General features: G+C 49.4%; 1 protein-coding gene across 6 annotated transcripts; it reads right to left on the bottom strand.

Annotated features, from left to right (window-relative positions):
* Window positions 1-115: 115 nt before the first annotated feature.
* On the bottom strand, window positions 116-23,549 carry Pkm (pyruvate kinase M1/2). 6 transcript variants are annotated; one of them, XM_075965656.1, is made up of 11 exons: window positions 23,302-23,549; window positions 13,909-14,075; window positions 13,147-13,238; window positions 10,036-10,167; window positions 9,328-9,514; window positions 8,301-8,571; window positions 7,348-7,498; window positions 6,895-7,047; window positions 4,025-4,191; window positions 1,350-1,531; window positions 116-781 (listed from the first exon to the last, which is right to left on the bottom strand). In XM_075965656.1, the coding sequence occupies exons 2-11, from the start codon at window positions 14,060-14,062 to the stop codon at window positions 675-677; spliced, it is 1,596 nt and encodes a 531-aa protein (XP_075821771.1). In that variant the 5' UTR covers window positions 14,063-14,075; window positions 23,302-23,549; the 3' UTR covers window positions 116-674. The 6 variants fall into 6 exon arrangements, with proteins under 6 accessions (XP_075821771.1, XP_075821770.1, XP_075821768.1 ...); XM_075965655.1 differs by lacking the exon at window positions 4,025-4,191 and adding an exon at window positions 3,551-3,717 and having other exon boundaries at window positions 23,302-23,548; XM_075965653.1 differs by lacking the exon at window positions 23,302-23,549 and adding an exon at window positions 21,879-22,355.
* Window positions 23,550-23,790: the final 241 nt, after the last annotated feature.

Consider the following 23,790-nt stretch of genomic DNA (forward strand, 5'->3'; position numbering starts at 1 on the left):
CAGGTGAACTGGTGGGACCATGGCTGGGTACAAGACCGTTTGTCATTTTCACCTGCTCAGAGGGCGGGGCTCAACCACATTACCCCCCCCCCAGCAGAAAAGAACAGGACACAGGTGCTTCAGCTGCTGTTTATTGACACTCAGGTGGGCACTATAGCAACAGGCCTGGAGATGCTGCACAGTAGAACAGAGGTGGAGAGTGCAGGGTGTGACCGCAGTGACAGCTGAGAAGTGCGCAACGAGCAGTGGGGGAGGCCAAAGCTGTTGGGGAAGCAAGTCCGGCCTGGGGGCCAGAGGTTATTATCTACACAGGAACCTGGGCCCCACGCCCTAAGCCCCTACTCTTGCTGTCTCCTGACTCCAGGCCAGGGCTGGGAGTTCTCTGGACAACTTTCTACAGGAGCAAAGTACACAGAGATGTTGCTGCCCCTTTGTGATAAAGCCAGAGGGTTTCAAATTCTGCATTCCTCTGTCACCCCTGGCTTGGGTAGGGCCATATGATAGACAGACAGCTGGGCTCTATTCCATGTTTCAGCGACAGTAATTTTCCCGGGTGTCCCAGCCCACCAGCGCCACACTCTGGCCCAGAGTGAGCACTACAAGCGTTGCTGGCCTAATGGATGGGATGGGGGAGGGGATGGGACAGGGGCTAGAAGAGGGGCTCCACAGGGCCATCAAGGCACAGGCACTACACGCATGGTGTTGGTGAAGCCAGAGCCAGGGCGCCACCCAGTCAGCACAATGACCACATCTCCCTTCTTGAAGAAGCCTCGGGCCTTGCCTGAAAAAGCAGAAAGGTTGGTGAGTAGAGGTTTACACTTGGGGTAACTGCCCCAAAGCCCCACTGAACAACCATTACTCTCTCCCACCAAAAGGTGGCGCTTACCTCCTAGCCCAGACACCAGCCAGGAAGGGGCATACCAGGGCAAATGCCCAAGAGCTACCACCTACAAACACAATGCTGGTAGGGGACTACACTGCCGGACCAATTCTTCTTCCTACCACAAGATGGCGCTAGCCTCCTGGCCTAAACAAAGGCTGAGTCCAGACTGCAGGGACCTTGGGAGGTCAATCACTTTATACTTGGCCAGCTTCCAAGGTCAGAGTCCTCCTCTCACCTCCTGATATCCAACCATATACAGGAAAAGACCATAATCTGTGAGTTCCACCCACAGCACAGTAACTCCAGCCCTGCTTAAGAAAACCTCAGTAATGAGTAGAGGCAATTAATTTTGCCTTGGGCACCAAACAGGGTGAGAACAGCTGGGCTCAGCCCAGGACTGGAGAGAATGATAGTTTGAGAAACCCCAGCAAAGCCACTGCCCAGCATCTTGCTTCCAGCTACATACCAACATTCATGGCCAAATTCACACGGAGGTCTACATCCTCAGCCCAGGCGTCCTGCACTGCATCCTTACACAGCACAGGGAAGATGCCTCGGTACAAATGGGCCTGGCGAGCTGTCTGGGGATTGCGCGTCACAGCAATGATGGGCGCACGCGGGCGGTACCTGGCCACCTGGTGAGCACTCCTGGGATGGGGAACAGGTTGGATAGACCGTTCGTTAAACAGTGTCACAAGACCCAGGAGACAGGAAGCACCGTCAATATAGCAATGCAATTCTGAGCCATAGGCTTCTCCCACCGGAAGTTTACTCTGCTCCAAGGATCAGAAAGCCTCTCCACTCTGCCCTCTGCCGTTTGTGCTTGTTTCAGTACGGGCAGTTCCATAGCTAGAACCCCTTCCAAGAAGGGGGAGGCAATTGGTCCAATCTCACTAGCACCTACAGCTGCTATCAACATATACAAACCAGACTTCTGGCATCTGGAAACAGCAACAGCAAGGGTCAGACCCTGGGAGCCAATAAGACTGCAATACTATGGCATTCCCAAGGCAATCCCAGCAGCTGAACTCTAGTGCCCCAAACACACTTGATAAAAAAAGCTTTAGAAATCTAGGTGGAGGGGCTGGAGAGATGGCTCAGAGGTTAAGAGCACTGACTGCTCTTCCAGGTCCTGAGTTCAATTCCCAGCAACCACATGGTGGCTCATAGCCATCTATAAGATCTGGTCCCCTCTTCTGGCATGTAAGCATACATGGAAGGAATGCTGTATACATAATAAATAATTCTTTAAAAAAAAAAAAAAGAGCCGGAAGATGGCGGCACACGCCTTTAATCCCAGGCAGAGGCAGGCAGATCTCTGTGAGTTCGAGACCAGCCTGGTCTACAAGAGCTAGTTCCAGGACAGGCTCCAAAGCCACACAGAAACCCTGTCTTGAAAAACCAAAAAAAAAAAAAAATCTAGGTGGAGACCAGGCAGGTATAGGAATGCTTCTCCCATCTAGATCCTTTGGGGATGGAGGGATCCTCCTTAACCTTGTGACAAGTGTCTATACCTCGAGCACGTTATTTCATGAACACTGAATTAACTGAACCAGCTCTGAAGACATCCAAGAGGTACTGGGAGACAAAGCCCAGCAGAGAATACCCTTCTTCATGCTGGATCCACAGGCTTTAAAGGAAAGAGGTGGTTGCTGCAATCAGGAACTCTGTGGTGAAACCCCAGAAGTCTAGAGCCAAAGTGCAGGCAGTGCCGAGGCACAAAGATTAGCCCAGACCTTCTATCTTGGAGCTCCTGAGAACCCAGCAACTGCTACTCATTCCAAAAGCACAGGCTTAGCCCAGGTTAGACTCAAACTTGTGTCCTTACTTGCCCTGACTCATGAGCACTGAGGTTATAGACATGGGACATCATACCTGGATATTTTTACTTATGTGTTGTTTAGCATGTGTGGTACCCACATGCAGAAGGCAGAGGTCGATAGTGGGTATCTTCCTCTAATACTCTCTCCACCTTATCCTTTTTCACTTTATGTGCAAGGGTATTTTGCCCACGTGTACACCTGTGTGCCACATACATGTAATGTCTGTGGGGTTAGAAGAGGGCACTGGATTCCTCCAAGACTAGAGCTATGCAGTTGTGAGCTACCATGTAGGTGCTGAGCAGTCAGGGACAAGTCCCCCTCCCCCCCAATTTCTTGACTGGCTTGCTGGGAAGCCCACAGTATCCTGTCTTCATGCATTTTTGCTACAGGTGCTGGATCCAACTTCAGATTCTCATGCTTTACCCACTGAGACGTTATAGCCAATCCCTCCAGGTGGGACTTTAAAATGCTTATCGTTGTTGTAGTGTGTGCCTGCTGGCATGTGTGAGATCAGAAATCAGCGTGCTCCTCCTTCCATGGATTCGGGGGACCGAATACAGGCCAGGCTTACATAGCAATTTTACCAGCTGAGCCATCTCATCAGCCCTCCAAACTGAATTTGTAAAACCCCATGGTAACTAAACTAAGCAAAACTGACTATTTGCTTCCAGTTCATTGTGAGGCAGGCTGTGAACATACACTGGAGCCAAATGGTTTGGTATACCTGAGTGCTGTCTGGAGTCCTTTGGTGGCAGCCAAACTTGGCCCAAAGCCACTCTCGGCATCCCCAAGGAGGGACGTCAATTGAGCAGGACATCCCCAGGGAGCCACTGCCGCCTCCTACCTGCCAGACTTGGTGAGCACGATAATGGCCCCACTGCAGCACTTGAAAGAGGCCTCCACAGCACCCACGGCAGCAGCTTCTGTGGGGTCGCTGGTAATAGGCGCCAGACGGCGGAGTTCCTCGAATAACTGCAGGTGGTAGATGGCGGCCTCTGCCTCACGGGCAATCTAGGGGAGCAACATCCGTCCAGAGGGACGAAGGGGGAGGGGGGGACATGACTTTTGTCAGAGCTTTAGCACAAATGGAGAGGGAGGAGTCACAGACAACAGGGAAGATGTCCCCGGCACAAAAAGGCCAGGAGCAGAGTGCTCTGAAGTGAGAAAGATCAAAAATTCTACAGAAACCATCCTGCACCGGTGGCTGTGACTTCCAGTGTGCCCAGAGAATCCTTTGGTCCTGTCCTATCATGACTTCCTGAGGTGGCTGGAGTGTAGAGCAGTTATCCTATACCAATACCTGCCGTTAGGGCCCTACCTGCCAGACTCCGTCAGAACTATCAAAGCTGCCGCTAAACACTTATAAGAAGCCTCCACGCTGCCCATGGCCATGGCCTCCATGAGGTCTGTGGAGTGACTGGAGGCCCGCACAAGTTCTTCAAACAGCAGACGGTGGAACATGGCTGCCTCAGCCTCCCGAGCTATCTGTAAGGTTTAGGGTAGGAGGGATAAGGAAGAGGGATGAAGAAGGCAAAAATAGGAGACAACACATGGAAAGACAGGGGGAATTAATCAGAGAGGAAGTATAGTTAAACCTGTCCCGTGGACAGATACAGAGGCAGGGTGGTCAAACAGTTCCTCCATTCCCCATTGGGATTTCCCCCTTTGATTTCTTTTCTAAGCACTCCCATACCGCAATTTGAGCTTTTAAGGTCAGTGGCCCTCACTGACCTTGAATCATTCTTTGCCCCAGCCTTCCAAGTGCTGGGATCATGGGAATGCACCATCAGGTTTAAAGGGACAGAGTGATATAGGCCCTAGGACCTTGTCACAGAAAGATGCCAAGGTGGAGGCCACATTACTCCCACTGACCACACTGCCTCATGACACAGCTTACAGGAAGGAATAGGCCCTAGGACCCTCTTCACATGGCTATCTGCCTACAACAACCTACAGATGCAGGAGCTTTTGCTCAGTGTTTACAGTGGAAACATTGGGGCAGTTCTGGAAGCTGGGGTCAAGGGCCAAAAGAGCCAGTGTACCAGTTCTAAACAGAGCCGTGGAAACTCTGGCTCACGAGAGCAATACAATGAGCAGCCATGTGAAGAGACCAGTGCCTATGAAAGCATGCGGGGATGTCAAGACACGGATTAAAACTTTAACAATTAAAACCATTGCAAGATGGCAAGTGAATTACAATACAGACTACCTGCTCAGGTAAGACCAGGTATTAGGTAATATAAATTTCAGAGAATTGAAAAGCAATAACCACCAGCATCTTAGTATGGGAGGGATGAGAAGGACCAGCAAATCATTTCACGGATTTGATAGCAGAAGCAGATTCACAGGCGGAAAGTACTCTTTTGGTCAAGAACAGAATACACGCAGCGCAAAGGACCAACAACCATAGCTGGGGTGCCTAGCTCATGATTACAGCTCAGGGACTGCAGACACAGGAGGGGACAGCAGACAGGTAAGGGGAGAGGCTGAGTGTTAATGGATGGCAGGAGAGGCTTGGACCCCATGAAGGGGCAGCCAGTCTGACCCAGACGTTGTGTCTCATCTTCTGAGCAGCGCCATGCAATCCCAGCCTAGAGGTTCTAAGTTGTCTGTTCATAGGAAAGACCAGGGCATGGAAGACAGGACATAGACATCAGAACTAAGCCGGACTCTAGACCTGTCCACATCCGCTGCTCCAACACGGTGCAGCCAACAGACAGCAAACTGGGCTCAAGCCCACATCAATCACATGTGATTTACATTACAAATCGGGGCCACAAAGATTACATCAACATGTTCAGAGGCCTAACATTTAATAATGGCTGTAAATGTTAATTGCTAAGACTATAATTAATATCTCATCAAACTCAGGGCGAGGTCTTGAGGTCACACAACCTGCCCACAAGCTATACATACAGCTCTGTGGTTGCGTGCTTCAAAATATCTGGTCAAAGTCAGCCACAACCTGTTCCTGACCACTCTGTGGCCAGCTCACACAACTAAGCAGGTAGCTAGAAAATGGGTGTATGGTGTAAAACCAGGGAGGCAGTGACTATGGAGGTGACGGAAGGCACATGGTTTTCTGGAAAAAAAAGCACTTCCCTGCCACGGGCAGCTATGTGAAGACACAATATCAATGTGAACAGCAATCGCACGACACAAGCATGTGATGCGCCAGAGAGGCCCAAGCCACACAACACAGCCTTCCAGGACAGGGCTGGCCTGTCAGCTTCAATACAGGCACACATAAGAAGACACGGAAAAGGTCACACAGTCAAGAATACAATCCCCCCTGGAGTCTGCACAAACTTAATAACTGGATAGATATGCAAGAAAGAAAGGCATGGTGGCTAAGCCAGAGGGTGCTGATTTCTCTCTTCTCAGATGTCTTAAATTTGGGGGTTTGTGGGAAACTGGGTTCACAAAAAGGATAGGGGTCCATTGCTGGCTGAAAATGGAACAAAAGCTCAAAAAAAGAAAAATTAATTCACAATACTCTTCCACCAGGCAGAAGTAAGCAGCCCTGTAACTGGCTCCTGAGTCAACTCTTTGGAAGTTCCAGGGCAGAATATAGGGCTGAGAACCTGGGTCTCCACCTATGAGAAGCAGTCAGCAGGAGATGTTTCAGCTCAAACTCTTAGCTAATCCTGCCTCATTCTCTAAATACTGGACTTGAGGCATGACTCTCAGCACCGTATCTGATCAGAGCTGGAAGTCTGAAAGAACATACTCCCAGAGAAAAGTCTTCATAGTGAATCCAGAGCCTGCTGAATTCCACACCTGTCCTCCACCCTAGCTCATCCTGTAGCCCTGCTCTGGGTCTGGCTGACACAGAAAGAGATGCAGTTCCAGGACACAGGCACCATGCAATTCCAGCTCAGAACAGCTCAGTGTGGGTACAGCCTGCAGTGGAGAAGCATCTGTTCATGGCACTAGCAGGGCAAACTGTAAGCCAAACCAAGACACCAGCTGCGAACAAACTCTTGGACCATCCAGATCCAACGCATCCTGACTGCATCCTAGGACTTTTAAATCCTATGTAATGAAAGTGGCATCCTCCACAGCAGGAGAAAGTGGGGGCAGGACAGAGGCAGTGAAAGCACAACAGAAGCACTCCCCCACACACTATCTCACTCTATGCTGTGACATGGGGGAGAGGATGCAGAAGCCTCTGCTCTAAGGACTTACCAGGTGCTGCATGCGAACGGCCTCCAGAGGGTAGTCCCCTTTGGCGGTCTCTCCGGACAGCATGATGCAGTCTGCTCCATCTAGGACTGCATTGGCCACATCACTGCCCTCAGCACGGGTGGGGCGGGGCTTCTTGATCATGCTCTCCAGCATCTAAGGAGGGGACAGACAAAAGCATCTGCTGAGACCAGGGTGAGACTCTGGGCCATGTGCAGTGATAAGTAATTGCCAAGATGACTCCCTGGATAGTGTGTAGGTGCACGGAGCGCTCTGTACAGGCGCACACGTCTGGAGAACAGGGACCATGGAACAAGACCAAGAGGTCTCTCTCTTTGAGGCAGGGTTTCTCTGTGTAACAGCCTTGGCTGTCCTGGGATTAAGGTGTGCACAAACCATCGCCTGGCGACCCAGATCTCTTAGCCATAGTACATGGACAAAGGGAGGAGCACATGCCTGTGTGGCGCAGATGACTGGCTTCCCAGCTCGGTTGCATCGCCCAATCATCATCTTCTGAGCCAGGAAGACCTTCTCTGCAGGAATCTCAATGCCCAAGTCGCCACGAGCCACCATGATCCCATCACTGGCCTCCAAAATCTCATCAAACCTGAGCAGAAATAAAGGTAATATAGAACAGGAAGCCCAAAACAAAGGACGGACAGATGCTTTTCCAAGATCCTCGGGGGTCACACCACAGGCACACAGAAGTGATGGGGCACCAAGATAACCCAGAGAAGGTTGATGATGTTGCCTGCTGAGCTTCAACACCACTGAGTGAGGGAGGTTCACCGTCTGTATCTTAGACCCCATCTATCGTGCCTTCTCTAATCAGTACTTCCATAAGAGAATGAGGCAGCCAGTGCTTCCACAAAGGCCCACAGATTCATTTAGCTCAGGATTCTGAGAGCATCCTTTGAGGTGCCCCGTCCAAGTTCCCCTAGGGCTGAAGGAACACCAAGAGCCATCAGTACCTATGCCTTATCAAGACAGAAGAACAGATGTCAAACTAGTCACCCTATTTTGCCTCACTTCCCACCAAAGCATCACGTGATGTCCTATGGGAAGCTGACTGGAACAATCTTCGTCAGCATCATTACGTCTGTTTTGAGAGAGGGTTTCTCTAGGTCTTTGGAGATCTATCCTGGAACTAGCTCTTGTAGACCAGGCTGGCCATAAACTCAGAGATCCGCCTGCCTCTGCCTCCCGAGTGCTGGGATTAAAGACGGCATGCGCCACCACTGCCCGGCCTATTATGTTTTCTAATCAAAGAGCATGAGGCTACCAGTTTTAGTATGGATACCAGGACCTGAGCTTCCAGTTGGGTACCAAAATGAAGGGCCCTATGATGCCCACCAGGCCACACCTTCCCCTCCAGAGGGCTGGGCCATGAAAGGGGTCCCAGGACTCACCTGCGGACGCCTTCGTGGTTCTCGATTTTGCTGATGATCTTGATGTTCTTGCCCTTCTCTCCCAGGACCTTCCTAACCTCGTGCACATCAGCTGCCTTGCGGATGAAAGACGCAAACACCATGTCTACATCCTGCTCCACCCCAAACTTCAGGTCCTGGATGTCCTTTTCTGACACAGCAGGGAGGTCCACAGCGGCTCCGGGGAGGTTCACCCCCTTCTTGCTGCCCAAGGAACCACCATTCTCCACCTCTGTTATCAGGAAGTCAGCGCCTGCGTAAGAGAGGTGGAGGAGGACCAAAGCGATGAGGGTCCATCTTGTGGGAGGCCAGCAGCAGGGTCCCCTGCCCCAGTCTCTGAATTCAGTCAAACACATGCCGCATCACACTGAGGACACTGGAGCCATGAGGAAGCAAGTCCATTTCCTCACCTATAAACAACACTCCCAGGTTGTTAAGGAATTTAAGTTGTGGATGTGCTAGCCCTAGTACTCAAGAGGCAGATGCAGATAAAACTCAGAGACTAACATGGTCTACACACAGTGAATTCCAAGCCAGCCAGGGCTAAAGTGAAGCCTGGCCTCAAAACAAAAAGACGAATGGTCAGGCGTGGTGAAAAAGGAGTTCAAGGCCAGCCTCAGTTAATCTCAGCTCAGGCTACAGAAAATCCTTTCTTAAAAACAAATTTAACCACGAATACCTAAAAACCACTTAAACAAATCACCAAGAAGTGATTTTAATTAGCATTCAAAGGGACACAGGAGTATCATACACGCCATATTGGGACCCACCTCCCACTGTGCCAGGACTGAAGGCTAAAAAGGCGTGTACCAACCACTTGGCCCTCGGTGGGGTTTTGGGTTTTTGAGGCAGTATTTCAGATGGGCCAGGGACACAGACAAAGAATAAACTTCAGATCCTCTGGGGATGGAAGCCAGGCCTTCATACATGCTAGGGAGTGCTTCTCCAAAGAAGTTCTAATACATTCAATTTCACAGAGTTCTGGAGATGGGAACTGTCCCAGACGCACCTTTCTCCTTCACCTGCAGTGAAATGAGCCCATCATCTACGTAGATCTTGCTGCCTACTTCCACCACCTTACAGATGTTCTTATAGTCTAGCCACAGGGTGTTCTCGTCACACTTTTCCATGTAGGCATTGTCCAGGGTGATCTTCAGGGTAGCTCCCTTCTTCAGCTCCACTTCTGCAGTGCCGCTCTGCAGAGTCAAGATAAAACATGCAGTGTGAACTGCAGCAGGCAGGACTCCTGACCGGGAGGCTCAAACCCCGGCTCAACCACCAAGAATCCTTCCTCTGAATAAATTCTTATGCTGCCTTTGTACATTTTGAGGAAATAGGACCAAAAAAAAAAAAAAACTTCATCACAGGGAGACCTAAAAGGCTTAAAAAAAACAAACCAATAATACCCTCGATACATAATATTTCCTAGCTATGCAGATGAAAATGGCAAAGAATAAAATATTCTCATTTGGGGCTTGAGCGATGAAGAGCACTTATTTTTCACGCAGAAGATCTGGCACTTCACAGACACGCATGAACTCCGGTTCCAAGGGATACATGCATGTATATGATGCACACAAAACACCAACATTCAAACCCCCGTCATTTGTAGACCTAAGTTCTAAACACCCACCCAGACAGTCAGAAGCTAGAAGACCACCAGAGAAAGATAGGGCGGCTTGCACCCATGGCACTCCTGGCTTCCTAGGATACTCACCCCTTTGATGAGTCCAGTCCGGATCTCAGGCCCCTTTGTGTCCAGAGCCACGGCAACAGGCCGGTAAAGAATGGGATCAGAGGCGAAGCTTTCTGTGGCTGCACGCACGTTCTTGATAGTTTCCGCATGGTACTGGATAAAGAAGGGAGACTGATTGACAGGTGCCCTTCATACCTGACTCCAGTTCCTATTCTCTACCTTGGAGGCCAAGTTGACAGATCACAAGTGTCTAATCTTCCCTACCCCCTAATCTTAGCAGTACACACTCTTCCTTCTATGACAGCGTCACCACCTCTCATGGCGACAGCTACCACAGCATCATCTTAATACAAATCTTGGGAACATTCCAGAATACTGCCACCAAACCCATCATAGACAGGAATGTGACCCTAACCTGCTTTTAAAGCAGCTGTGTGTGTCCCTTCAGTTGCTCTAGTAACCCTAGGCTAAAGACCGAGGCAGGTAAATAACCCGGACTTGCGTTTGATGTCTGCCCTGGCAGTCTGTGTCGGTCTGTTTCCACTATTGATCCCAACTTCAATTCAAACTCAAAGTTGTTGACTTACGTGACCAATGGCCCAAGGTGAACGCTCATTGCTCAGTCATACAGACACCTCCTTTCACAATCACTTTCTCAGGTCTAGAAATGCGAACGGTGACCAGTGGCCCATCTCTGACACAACTGCCCTTTGATAGTTTGAACGATAGGGCTGCCCAAAGGACTTTTCCTTTCTCTACCCGGGACTCAGCCAAGGCAGACCAAGAATTTGTGGATGGTGCAGATTCATGTGACACCACTGATAACGGGCCATTTATTATATCACTTTATGGGCTTTGTCCTTTAACCACAGTGGGCAGGAAAGACACCTGCAAGCCTGTTATCTCTAGGAGACAAGGACAGAGACAGAACCAGTCCTTCAACAGTGACTACTGACTGCCTTGGGTTTTTTTTTTAACAGAGTTCCTTATAGTAGTTCATTTCCATTGAAGAATTATGGCTGTATAATATCTACTTTATAGGGCCTACAACCTTTCCCACTGGCATAAGATATTTCTGTAGGTATAAGTGAGGCTGAACTCAAGATTTGTGCTTATCGAGTTACACACTTCAGCCCATAAGTGTCCAAACAAACACACATCTTGGCCTTGTACATAAAACTGCACTATAATCCCAAAACCTAGAACACTGGGAGGTCTATCATTAAAATCCTCTATATGGCTAGCCCTTGCTACACTTCTGGGAGGTGACTGTGTCTTCCACTGTCATAGCTATGACTTTGCTGGTGCGTTCCCAAATGGTGACAACTGGTGCCCATCAGTGTCCTCCTTGAGGCTCTAAATTTAGGCCGTTTTAAAAAGTCAGTGTGGCAGTACAGCCCTGCCTGCTCAGCAGGGAAACACACATCTCGCCCATGTGAACAGCAAGAGGTGCAATTAAGAGGCTGCCAAAGCTGCCAAAGGATCACATGCAGCTGGTAGCTGTTCCTGTCAGAGGGAGGGAATGCAATTTCAGTGTCTGCAGGAGTACTTAAACCACCAAGATTGCAGCAAAACACACCCTGGTTCTTCACAGAAGGAACACATGCAGTAAGAGACCTGATACGCAGTCAAGCTGCTTAAATCACATGCCCTAACAGAACTTCAGATCAGCTTCCCAAAGGGGCTAACCTCATCTCAGTATAAAACCTAAAAATAAATTTTCAAGGGCAACAAATAAATAAAAGGTCAATCTATGAATAAGATTCAAAGTACAGATAATCTCCAAATGCCTCTTATAGTTTAAAAAAAGTCGAGCTCGAGTTGGCCTCACCCAGGTCTCGATGACCTCACTAGCCACTGCCATCTCAGCTGCGTGGTATTATTTTACTAGACTCAAAAGCCATGAAACCTAAAGGTCATGTCCCCAAATTTATTTTTGCCCATCCTGCAAACCAGAGACTCTGCTTGCAAGTGGATCTAATTCTGCCTCTGGGTTAGGCTTTCCCTTGAGTTTATTCCAGGTAGCTCCTGCCAAGAAAAGCGGAACATGGAAAGCATCGATCTCTCCCTCTTTTTGGTTTGCAACAGGACCCTGTTACGTTTATGTTCCCGAGGCTGCCTCCAGACGCCACGTATCCCAAGCTGGCCTTGAACTCAATTCTGCTTCAGGTTTTATGCTATCACACCTAACAAGGATGTGTTCCATACCCATAAATGCTTAGGTGCCTACTGGACTATCCTAGGCACCATGCATGACATTTGGGAGCTGGCCTTCATTGGGCTGTTTATAGAATATGGGTTAGGGCATCTATGATGAAGAGTTCTCATGTTCTGGGAATGAGGGGTTCACTTCTTGGACTGCTCTTCTGTCTCTATTTTTAGTTCAAACAACACCCAAAGGTCAGAGGGCAAAATAGAGCACTCTGAACAGAACCTAAAGAAACCAGGGTGGACTGTCCCTCCTCCATCAATGCCAGTAGGAAATCCACAGCGAAGCATGAAAAGTATTTGAAAGGTAGCTGTAAGATGCCTCCATCTGCCTAAATGCTAGAATGGACTGTTCTAAACTTGAAAGCACCGGAACAAATGGGCTTTTCTAACAGCTGCCATCTGCTTCCTGTGTATGGCCCCCATCAACAGTCAGAACATCTAAGGACCAGCCCCAGCTCAAATGCATTCCTACCTCTCTCCTCTGAAGGGCACTAGACTCAGCCTCAAGTGGAAACCCCTGGACCTGCCTAACCAGCTTGGGACTTGGGACTGAACTAGGTCAGAAGCAATCTTCTGTATGACCTTTTGTTCACCAGACCCATAGGAGCCACTGCAGAAACCCTCGGGTGTGGACATCATGTGTGGAGCAAAGACACATGATAGCCTAGAGGGGTTTCCAGCTAAACCCTTCCTGCCTTCTTTTGTGAAGGTTAAAGGCAGAGACAGCCCCGGTCCTTGATAAAGCAGGCCTTGTTTGTCTAGGCCAATGAAGGTGGCAGGAGGGAGGGAATCAGGGATGGCCTAGCACCATGTCTCATTCCCAGAGAAACCCAGACTCACACCTGTTGGAAGCTATCTTTGTGAACGAACACCACACCTTCTGTTTCCCATCAATATCCCAGCAACCCAGCTGAGGCCCACCTCATGAGATCCATGAGAGAAATTGAGACGAGCCACATTCATTCCCGACTTGATCATCTCCTTCAGCATCTCCACAGACCGGGAAGCAGGACCTATCGACAAAGAGTGAAAGCCACGGTGAAGAAGCCATGAACACTCAGGAAAATGTGCAAAAATCTGTTCAACATCCAAACTCTTCATCCTTTGATTGCTTTTTAACCACTAACTCCAAAAATTAACAGAAAGTATTATACTAGTCAACTTTAATTTAGATATGAGGGGAAATACTACCATTTTCTACAATTTCTTCAGGGCCCCACATACTCAGGCAAGTGGAGGTCAGAGCCAGGCAGTTTTTTCCCTTAAGACAGACATCTAACTACTGATGTTGGTGACACAGACCACATGAAAAAGATCTGGCCGGGTGATACCTTTAATCCCAGCATTTGGGAGACAGAGGCAGGTGGATATCAGTGAGTTCAAGGTCAAACTGGTCTGCAAAGTGAGTTCAAGGACAGCCAGGCTTATGACAAAGAAACCCAGTCTTGAAAAAACAAAACAAAGATGATCTGAGGTGTCTGAAATCCTCTTACAAAGACCCACTAAGACACCTATTGCAGAAAACTAGGTGTACTAATTCTCCATGCCCGCTTCCCATGGCTTCTGTTCCCCCAAGAAATGTGTACAGCGCCCCACTTAGAACCTAGATTAGCTTTGTAATTGTTTCGCTTTTCAGGAGACAATGAGGCAGGAAGCCTCCATTTAGGGGAAGGCCACACTCACCAATGGTACAAATGATGCCAGTGTTGCGGGCCGTGATGGGTGCAGAGTCAATGTCCAGGCGGCACATATGTTCCAAGAAGGTGTCAGCCATGGCCGCATGCAGCTGCTGGGTTTGAATGAAGGCAGTCCCTGCTTCGCTGTGTGGCTTCGGCATGGTTCCTGAGGTCCTGGGGCCCGGAGAGGTGAAGAGTGCGAATCAGACCAGGCCGTGTGTAATGAGCCACTTGGCAGAGGCGGCTGTCTCCCACTTACACATTAACCCAATACGGTTGCTCTGTGTACAAGTCACAGAGGCCTGGCACGTGCTGGTTATGTGGATGCTCCTCCAATTGGGCAAAGGGCTCATGTGACCGTGAGCAAACAGCAAAGACCTTAGTGAATGAAAGTCACTTCCAATCCAATGCACATAGTCCCAGGGAAGCAGTGTGAGCAGGATTCAGACACGAGCCGCTCTCAGCTGTGACAGCTTCACACCAACACAACCAAGAACACTTTACATACAAGAAACTTCCCCAACACTGCAAGAAGAAAAATCCTCCCAAACAAGTCCTTTTTAGCTCCAGAGTGTTAGGTTTTCACTCGTTTCATTGGCTAAGTTTATTCTTTAGCTTCTATTAGGCAAAAACCCCAAAATTCTTTAGCAAAAAACAGCAACGTTTGCAAGACACACAAAGCCAATTTTGCACAAAAGAGCACTGGAACAGCTCCCAAGTCCTTACAACTCGACTAAGGAGTTGTCTGTAACCTTGGAAACAGAATTGCACACAGTAGCTAGTTTCAGAGGGCACAGAATCCACTCCACAACCGAGGCTGACCTTGAACTCACTATCTTTGATCTTCCTAAGAGTTAGACCTGGCTTTCCCAGCCCCAGTTCTGACCACCTGGACTTCCCCTCTATCTGTGGTAGGTAGCGCATTCCCGGTAGTCTGAGCATTCGTTCCAGGCAATTAGCCACCCAGGTCACAATCCCAACAGCTGCACCGACCTTTGCTTTAACTTTATTACTGACTTACAACTAAGTGCTCACTGAGCTGGTTACAAGACAGAACTCTGCAGAAGCTCCGTGCTGTATTGACAAATGTTGGGCGTCCTTCTCACCCAGAGTTCTCAGACCAAGGGGCTCTTTGAAAGCCCCAGAGCCTCAAGACTTCAGCCCAAGTTCTACAATAAGCCCCTCCTTATCCTTGCTCTCTGCCCTGCCTCCCAGTCAAGGGCCCTCAATCTACTGACTGTGTGCTTTTTGCATGCCTGAAGAATACACACATAAAGCTCATCTATGTTACCCTGTTGAGACCTGGCAACAGCCAGGGACCTCTGCAACCTACTAGTGATCCCATGCAAACAGAGGCCTACATGTCTTCAACCACACAAACAGCAAACTTTTCACTGGACAAGCTCTCATTCTTTGTCACCCAGGCTGGCCTTGAACTCGTGGCAGTCTTCATGTTCCAGTCTCCTGGGTGCTGGGATTACAGGGGGCACCCCTACATTCACTGCAGAATTTAAAACTAAAGGAGGGAGGAGACCTCCAGCTATTGCCAGTGGCCAACATGGTTCATTCCTAACTCCCCCAAACAGTCAACCTCTCCTCCGGGGTCTCCTTGGGCTAACCCCCAGCACCTTGCAGTGTTTGTTGAATTTGTTCTCAGTCCCATTAAGACCTCTCTGTCAAAATCTGTTCTGCCTCTTCCCTCTCCCCAAATCTGAGGATGTCCCAGCTCCTTTGTCTACTCAGGGTTGAAACAAACATCTGGGAACTCTCAGGGCTCCCAGCCATGCTTAGGAGGCTGCTGAGGGGCCAGTATGGGTAGCACATCAAGCCAACAAGGCACGAAAGCCTTGCTGTGACCACGATGGGACTATAACTATGAAGTCAGTGAGTGGAAAAGACACTGAGCCCACTTTCCTAAAAGCCACCAGGCGGCTCTTCTTTCCACGTGTCATTGTGTCTCCTTCCGAGGCCACTGATGATCAGGCCATACCTTTCCTTCTCTTCTGGGCCTGGGCTTCCGGTGACATATTGCTGTTTTTTTGACTCAGGGCGGCAGGTCCTTGGCCCCACTTGGAAAGACCGCTCAGATCTGAGTACAGTTTGCCTTGGAGAGCTGTATGAGGATTGAGGATTAAGGCAAAAGCTGAGTGTAACTAAAGCTCTCTGTGGTAATCACCTTAATAACCAGAAGTTGCTTAGAGCTGCTACACTATACACACACACACATTGAGAAACTAATGAAAACCTGGAGGTAAAAGTGACTCCTTACTGGCTCCCCTGTGGTACTTTATCCCAAACCCAAAAATTGATATTTAGTTTTTTTGGGGGGGGGTGGGCACTATGCAAAGATGAGAGGACAACTTAAGAGATTTAAGAGATGCTTTCTCCTCCCACCAAGGAGTTCTGAGGATAGAACGAGGGTCATCAGAAACCATTTCCTTCACCACTGAGCTATCTCAGGGACCCTCACGGCTTTGTTTTCTTCTCTCTCTGGCAGAGGCTCACACTATCCCAAGCTGGTTTCACTCAAAGATCCTCCTACCTCAACTTCCCAAGTGTTAAAAGCACACACAGGCACGACTGGCTCCCTGTGAAGTGTCTTTAAACCTATAATTTACTATCATTCCTCTTGGCTGGCCTGGAACTTGGTATGCAGTGCCTTTCCGCAAGGTTGAGATTACAGGAATACACCACCTCTAGTTTATATAGAAGCCTGGTGCCTTTCACCTTATGATGAAAGGAAAAAGACTCAAGAGGATAAATGTCAAAATCACCAGTTCATAGCTGATAAAAAAAAACAAAACCTTGTTACCTGGGTGGCAGTACTTATCACAACATTCCCTCCCTCCTGTTCTGAGACAGTTGTCTCACTATGTACTCCTGGAGATGTTATATACACCAGACTGGTTTTCAACTCAGAAATCCATCTGTTTCTGCCTTTCTATTGCTGGGATTAAAGGCATGTTACCGTGCCCAGCATCATATCCTTCATCAACAAAAACTGATGTGAAACGCTTTAAGAAAAAAATAAATAGGGGGCTGGAGAGATGGCTCAGCGGTTAAGAGCACTGACTGCACTTCCAAAGGACCAGGGTTCGATTCCCAGCACCCACATGGCAGCTCACAACTGTCTGTGACTCCAGTTCCACGGGATCCGACACCCTCACACAGACATATATGAAAGCAAAAGCACCAATGTGCATAAAATAATTTAAAAAGTAAATAAAAATAAATCTTTAAAAAGGGAAAAATTAAATGAACAGCTTTTGAAAATGATGTATTTATTCCCATGCATCCTAATAAAGCTCATGGGAATTACATGTAAAGCATAGAGTCACACATCAGCCCTGCGCCCTTCAGGATCACTCTGCTAAAATGGAAGCATGTGCGCTCTCTACCTTCAGTCACAAGAGCGCCTCACAGGGCAGCTTCACTGACCTAAGAAGGGCAACTTCATGCATTGACTTCAAAGTCAACGTTCCTAATAAAACCCATGGAAAAATTTCATGACCAAAACCTGTAAGTTCCACTTCAGTGTCCAGCAATTTTCTTTTCCTGCTTTGACTGCTCTCAGGCTTTGGCAGCACAACCTTTGTACTGACATGGATGTTCTGATAGACAAAGGCTGCTGCAGGGCCCGGAAATGCAATTTAGCAGGTAAAATTTCAAAAACTATTTGGCCTCAGATACACAACCTAATGCATTTTCCCCACCTGGAACTAACCTGAAGTCTGCAGACTGGACTATCTTGCTACCAGATACAATGTGGCCAATGGAATCAATGAATTGACACAATTAAATAGACTTCTAACAAAACGTCAATTGTTTCAAGTCCTCTACCAATCTAGACCCTAGCTCACTGAGCTATTTCTCTTCCTAAATTCTGACCTGGAATACTCTGGCCCCTCACCAGGGCTCTTCTGCCTATCCCATGGTCCCCACAACTCAACCCACATGATCGATGTATTTATAGAATACCCTTTATGAGGTATTTTCCAGGCCAGGAAAGCAGCCCCAGCCTTGGTTCCATGGGCAGGGTGGGCCTCCATAAAGGGCTTGCCCTATTGCCTACTGGTACAGTAGTAATTCCTGCCAGGACATGCGGCCCCTCCCATGCCAGCATCCTCCTCTTTAGGAGGCACCCACATGCACAGCCAACCTCCAGCCAGCAGCAGAAGCCTGGCATGTCCAATGACAGCAGCAAACAGCGTGCTCAGGGGCAGGAGCCTTACTCTGGAGCCTGAGCCCCAGCAGCAGTATCTTCCTCAGAGCCATTGCCCCTCTGTGAGAAAGGAAACTCCACCTCAGGCTTCAGTGTGGCCTACAGGCCAAGGCATGCACAGGCCCAGCTCAGATCACCTTGGTTCTGCCCCTTCCATCTGTTTCCCTCGTGTCATGCACAAAGGTCATAAAAACAAATAAGAAAATAAATGCCCAATGTCACCCTATTCTTAGAGCTGGCACTCTTTTTTTTTTTTTTGGTTTTTCGAGACAGGGTTTCTCTGTGGTTTTGGAGCCTGTCCTGGAACTAGCTCTTGTAGACCAGGCTGGTCTCGAACTCACAGAGATCCGCCTGCCTCTGCCTCCCAAGTGCTGGGATTAAAGGCGTGCGCCACCACCGCCCAGCAGAGCTGGCACTCTTATCAGGCTAAAGTTTCATGCCTCACTCCACCAATTAAATCTTCCAAATCATTGCTGCCATTAAAGTACCCTGGGGTATGAAGAGAGGGTTTCTCTGTGTAGCTCCACCGAGCAGGCTGACCTAGAACTCAGAGACTTGCCTGCCTCTACCACCCAATTAAATGCATGCACCACCACTGCCTGGCTTATTTATTAAGACATGGTCTCCTGGGGGCTGGAGAGATGGCTCAGAGGTTAAGAGCATTGCCTGCTCTTCCAAAGGTCCTGAGTTCAATTCCCAGCAACCACATGGTGGCTCACAACCATCTGTAATGGGGTCTGGTGCCCTCTTCTGGCCTGCAGGCATACACACACAGAATATTGTATACATAATATTAAAAAAAAAAAAAGACATGGTCTATATATAGTCCTGGCTACCCTAAAACTTAAGAGATCCATCAGTCTGTCCCCTGCTTCCTGAATGCTGGGATTAAAGGCATTTGCTACCATGCCCAGGGGAGGTCTACCCTTGAACCTCAGCAAATTCTCTATCAGAAAGGCCTAGCATTAATCAACCAGCCTATTCTGAACTCGAGCCCACCTGTTGGAGTTAAATTAAATTCCTGCCCCCCCCCCCCGAACTATAATAGCCCTACTTTAAACTCTTTTGTGGAATTATGGGACCCTCACCCAGGAAGACCATGCTACCTCAGGACAGAAAGCCAGATCAAAGGAACCTTTCGTTCTCAGTACCAAGGATCTCCTGGCCTCCACCACAGCTCTGCAGAGCAAAGAACTAGTTTGAACCAAAAGGAGATTTGGGGGAAGTTTCTGTCCTGCTGGCACATGGTGCTTCCTTAGCAGGTTTAAGCGGCCAGGGTTTCTGGGAATGATGCCCACGCTCCGGACCCTGGCTTAGGAGCCCAGGGAACTAGGTGTAAGCAGAATGCACAATGGCCTCCACAACTGGAGGCGCAGGCTCAGCATTTAAAGGAGTGCCCTGAACCACAGTGGGGGAGGGGGATTGAAGCGGGAAGGCAGCACCAGCTGTCCAAGAGCACTGACCTACTTAACATGAGTGCCTGCCTACAGTGACCTTTATAGGACTACTGCCTCTTCCCAAGGGGGAGTGGAACTCCAAACCCCACATTTCTGCCACCCACAACTCAGCATTAACACTGGCTTGTATTTTTAGACTTTCCATAAATAAAAGTATTCTGACTTTATTCAATCCATAATTTCATTCTTCCATCCCCTGACTTCTAGAACCCTTCTACAGAGCTTGGGGTGTCCTCAAATTCAAGACCCACCTACCTGCCTCTGCCTCCTGAGTGGTGAGATTAAGAGCATGCACCACCACACCCAGCCCTTCCCTACTTCTTAATCTGAAGTTTGGACTCCTCCAAAATGGGCATGGCAAGAGGCTTAAAGTCAAAATGTTTGGAAAGGATGTAACTTCCTTTAGAGACTTAGCTGGCTTTGGGAAAGAGGCTCAAGATCCCCAGACCTCAGTGGAAAAGTTGGGGCATCTCAGAGGCCACCGGAGGTACTGCAGTTCAGACCTCCCTCCTACGTGCAGACAGGCACAAACTGCAGCAGGGGCGTGGCCTCACTGAACAGCTTGGTGGCAACCCCCAATCCCTAGCTGAGATGATGTTACTTTTGGCCTCAAGAGTCAGCAGAGGTTTGCAAGCCCCCAGCCACGTGGGCTCACCTCTCCTATCTGACTACTCCATATCCAGTCTGTGTATCCAAGTATCATGTCAGGAAGAATGGTCCTCATACAGTCGGTCATTTAGTCCGGTCTGCACCCGAGTGAAGTTTACAGGAATGACTCAGCCCTTAAGTACTCTTACCAGAACAGTAAAAAATCTCATAGGCACCAACTCATTCTTGTAGTTTACCAGTTAACTTGGCTGTGGGTATTTGGGATGATTCAGAAACTGAAAGGCAAGTGACTCATTTTCCTCTACCTCAATCTCCACCTTAGTTCTTGGCCAACTCATCTTGATTTCCTGCAGAAAAGCTAAAGCAAAAGACACTAAAAACCCAAGTAATATGAATTTAATGCAAGAGATTTTTTCCTTAGCTTTCTGTACATAGCTGTTTCCTCATTTCTTCTACTCAATATTAAGAAATCAACAGCTTTGAGAAATAAGGTGTCTTTTCCTGTGACCAACGCCTTCATGTCACACACACAGATGGCATATCCAACTCCAATGTGATTTGAGTAGTAGCCAGCTATAAAATGTGCCAAGTCACTCACTGGGGATAAGGCTCTTTTCTTTTGAGACAGATTTTAGCCCAGGCTGGCCTGAACATGTAGCCATCTGCCAGTGAGTCTCCAGAGTGCTGGCATAGAGCTCTTAATGAGTTCACAGAAACTGCCATTACACTGGTTCTTCCCTGAGAGGCTGCTGTGCCTACCAGTCAAGAAGGACGGTATACAGACCCTGCATTTTGCTGCCACCCACGCACTTGAGACAGGGTTTCAGAACCTGGCTGGTCTAAAACTCAGCGAGATCCTGTCCTGGCCCTGCTCTTCAGTGCTGGAATTAAAAAGTTGTGTGCAGCACCACACAGCCTGGGTGAGATCTGTTAACTTAGGGAAATGCACGCTAGTTCAGCATCTGACTCACTAAATAGGGGGCCTCACTACATCTAGAAGAACCAGGTTTCCCACTCACCCATGGAAGAAAATCTTCTCAAATGCCTCTAAGTTGAAAGACTGAGTCATCTTGCCCAGACCCGGTGATGGTTTACACTAAACTTCACTTTCCCACAGAACAGGCTTACTCCTTACCTACAGCATCCTCAGGCCACCAGAAGGCAAATTGTTGCCTAACAATGGTACCTTGAATCCTAACCCAAGGTCCTCCCCCTCTGCACCCTAGAAAGTGCCACACCCTGAGTATTGTGGCAACAGAACTTACTGCAACAGCCTCCAAACCTTACTTCCTACAAGTCAGCAGGATGAACGGTCTTACATTGAACCGTCAGGAACAAGAATCAGAAGACATCGATCTGGATAGCTGCCTCTTTGTTTCTACCATTACAGAGGAAGACAAAGGACGCTGCATTTCTCCCTTTAGATGGCAAGCTCCTTTCTCAGGAGAGTTACAATGTAACGGTAGTTACATTGTAAACACCTACCCGATTCCAAAGAGAATTCGTTTCCAGGGGATACTGGATATTCAGAGCCTTCCTGCCTCCCCAAGCTTAGCCTCAATATGTACAGGAACAACAGGGAGGCCTTCAATCTAACTGTATCTCATTCACTGAGAAAGGGACGTATGCATGCTCTTCTGGGCATTTCACCAGAGATTACTCCCTCCATTGGATATGCCCCCTACTTACAAGGAGACCAGTAACTTCAGCAGCCTGGAGCAATCGTCTTTACTCGTGACACAGGATCAGAGGCTGAACCACCTCAGAAAATAAATCACACCGGATTCCAAAAACCTGTTTATATCCCCCCGCTGCCCACACGCACAACTGTCCCTTCACTGTGAGGCTCTTAGTCCTATCAATCTCCTTGGATTTAGAAGAGGTGATCGAGAGACATCTTTCCATGATCTTTCCATGACTGGATTTTTATGTAACCAGATTTGGTGCTTTCCTGCTTCTTCAAAACCCAACGTGCGGACCACCCTGTGCAGCTAGCTCCATCTTACAGCACTGACTTGACAAATTTTTTTTTTTGGTTTTTTTTCGAGACAGGGTTTCTCTGTGGTTTTGGAGCCTGTCCTGGAACTAGCTCTTGTAGACCAGGCTGGTCTCGAACTCACAGAGATCCGCCTGTGACTTGACAAATTTTGCTTCCCTGTTTAGACTGAGCTCTGCGGGCTCCAGCTCCACCCGGAAACCTCTCTCGGTTGATCGCCCACCCCCCACCCTTTCCCCAGCACGTGGGCACAGCGCGACCGGCTGGTCCAGGCGCCCTGCCGTACGTGCAGCCCCGCCACCGCAGGATGGAGCGCGAGAGAACTTGCAGGCGCCCCGCAGGGCTGGGAAGCACGGAGCACCAGTGCCTCGCGGGCAACCAGAGGAAATCTGCGTCGCACAAAATAGGAAGGAATAACGGCCAACAGGGAAGACTGACGTTACATAACCCGTGGATACATCTCCCGGGACGGCCACTGACTGCATCCTACCTACATGCACCGGACCACGAGGGCTAGCGGGGACTCGGCGGACGTGACCAGAATGCGGGGGGCGGGGGAAGTTGCGCGGAGGGGGAGGGGCGAGGATCCGGATGCTGAAGGGATGCAGAGCCGCGGACGTGACCGGAATGGAGGGGGAGGGGCGCCCGGAGTAGCGAAGACGGACGCGGGAAGAGCACACTGACCTGAATGGAGGATAAATGCGGGGCACAAGGGGGGAGCGGCAGAGTTATTTCAAGGAGAGATTATAAGGAGGTCACCGAAGGAGGGAGGGGAAGAGCACAGAGCTAAAATGAAGGGCGAAAGAACTACTAGTGAATGCGGGAGGATGAGCATCCGAGTGGGAGAGAACAGGGTGGAGAGGATGGCAGCAGTAAGATAAGAGGGTGGAACCAGATTGAGAAGGAAGAGGGGCCAGAACTAGCATGTGGGGAAGGGGCTGTAAGGCCTCTCTGTCTTTGGAAGTTCAGGCCCTGGGCTCGAGTGTAGCTTCTCCCCCAACCCGGACAGGGATGCACGATGCCGGGCGTCTGGGTCCCGCGTGCGCAGGCAGGCCTGCGTTACCCAGTAGCGGGCGTCGGCCCTAGGCACAGATGGCGTAGGTTCTCCCCTCTCACCTCGGGCGTACTCCGAATCCTGCAACGATACCCAAGACGGACGACGGAAGGGTCGAGACGAGTCTCTGCTGTGCGGGACTGCACCTCTTGGGCCTCAAGGTTATCACAGCTGCGGGCCGCAGCAATCCCTCCGCAGCCCCGCCCCTCGCCCAATCCCCGCGGCGGCCAGCGGCGCCCCGCCTCTCGCGTTTCGCTGGGCGTCCGCACCTTTGGAGAGAAGCGCGGTGGAGGCGGGACGGGCAGGTTGCCCTTTAGAGGAGGACTACCTTCCTTGGCGGAAGGAGACAGTCATCCAAAATTGCTCATTGGTTATTCTGATAGCCAATGGGGAAGTGGTGGTGAGGGCGCAGGGCCCGCCCTTGGAGACCGCGACACCACCACCCCCAGTTCCCCAGGCGCCAGGGCCACCTGTTGCCTTAGGACTTGGGAGTCTTCTGTAGGGCTCCCCTTTTGGCCCTCTGCCCAGGTCGCCCCATCTACCCTGGATTA

This window comes from Microtus pennsylvanicus, chromosome 3, assembly GCF_037038515.1.
Source record: "Microtus pennsylvanicus isolate mMicPen1 chromosome 3, mMicPen1.hap1, whole genome shotgun sequence".
In the NCBI taxonomy this organism is placed as follows: Eukaryota; Metazoa; Chordata; class Mammalia; order Rodentia; family Cricetidae; genus Microtus; species Microtus pennsylvanicus.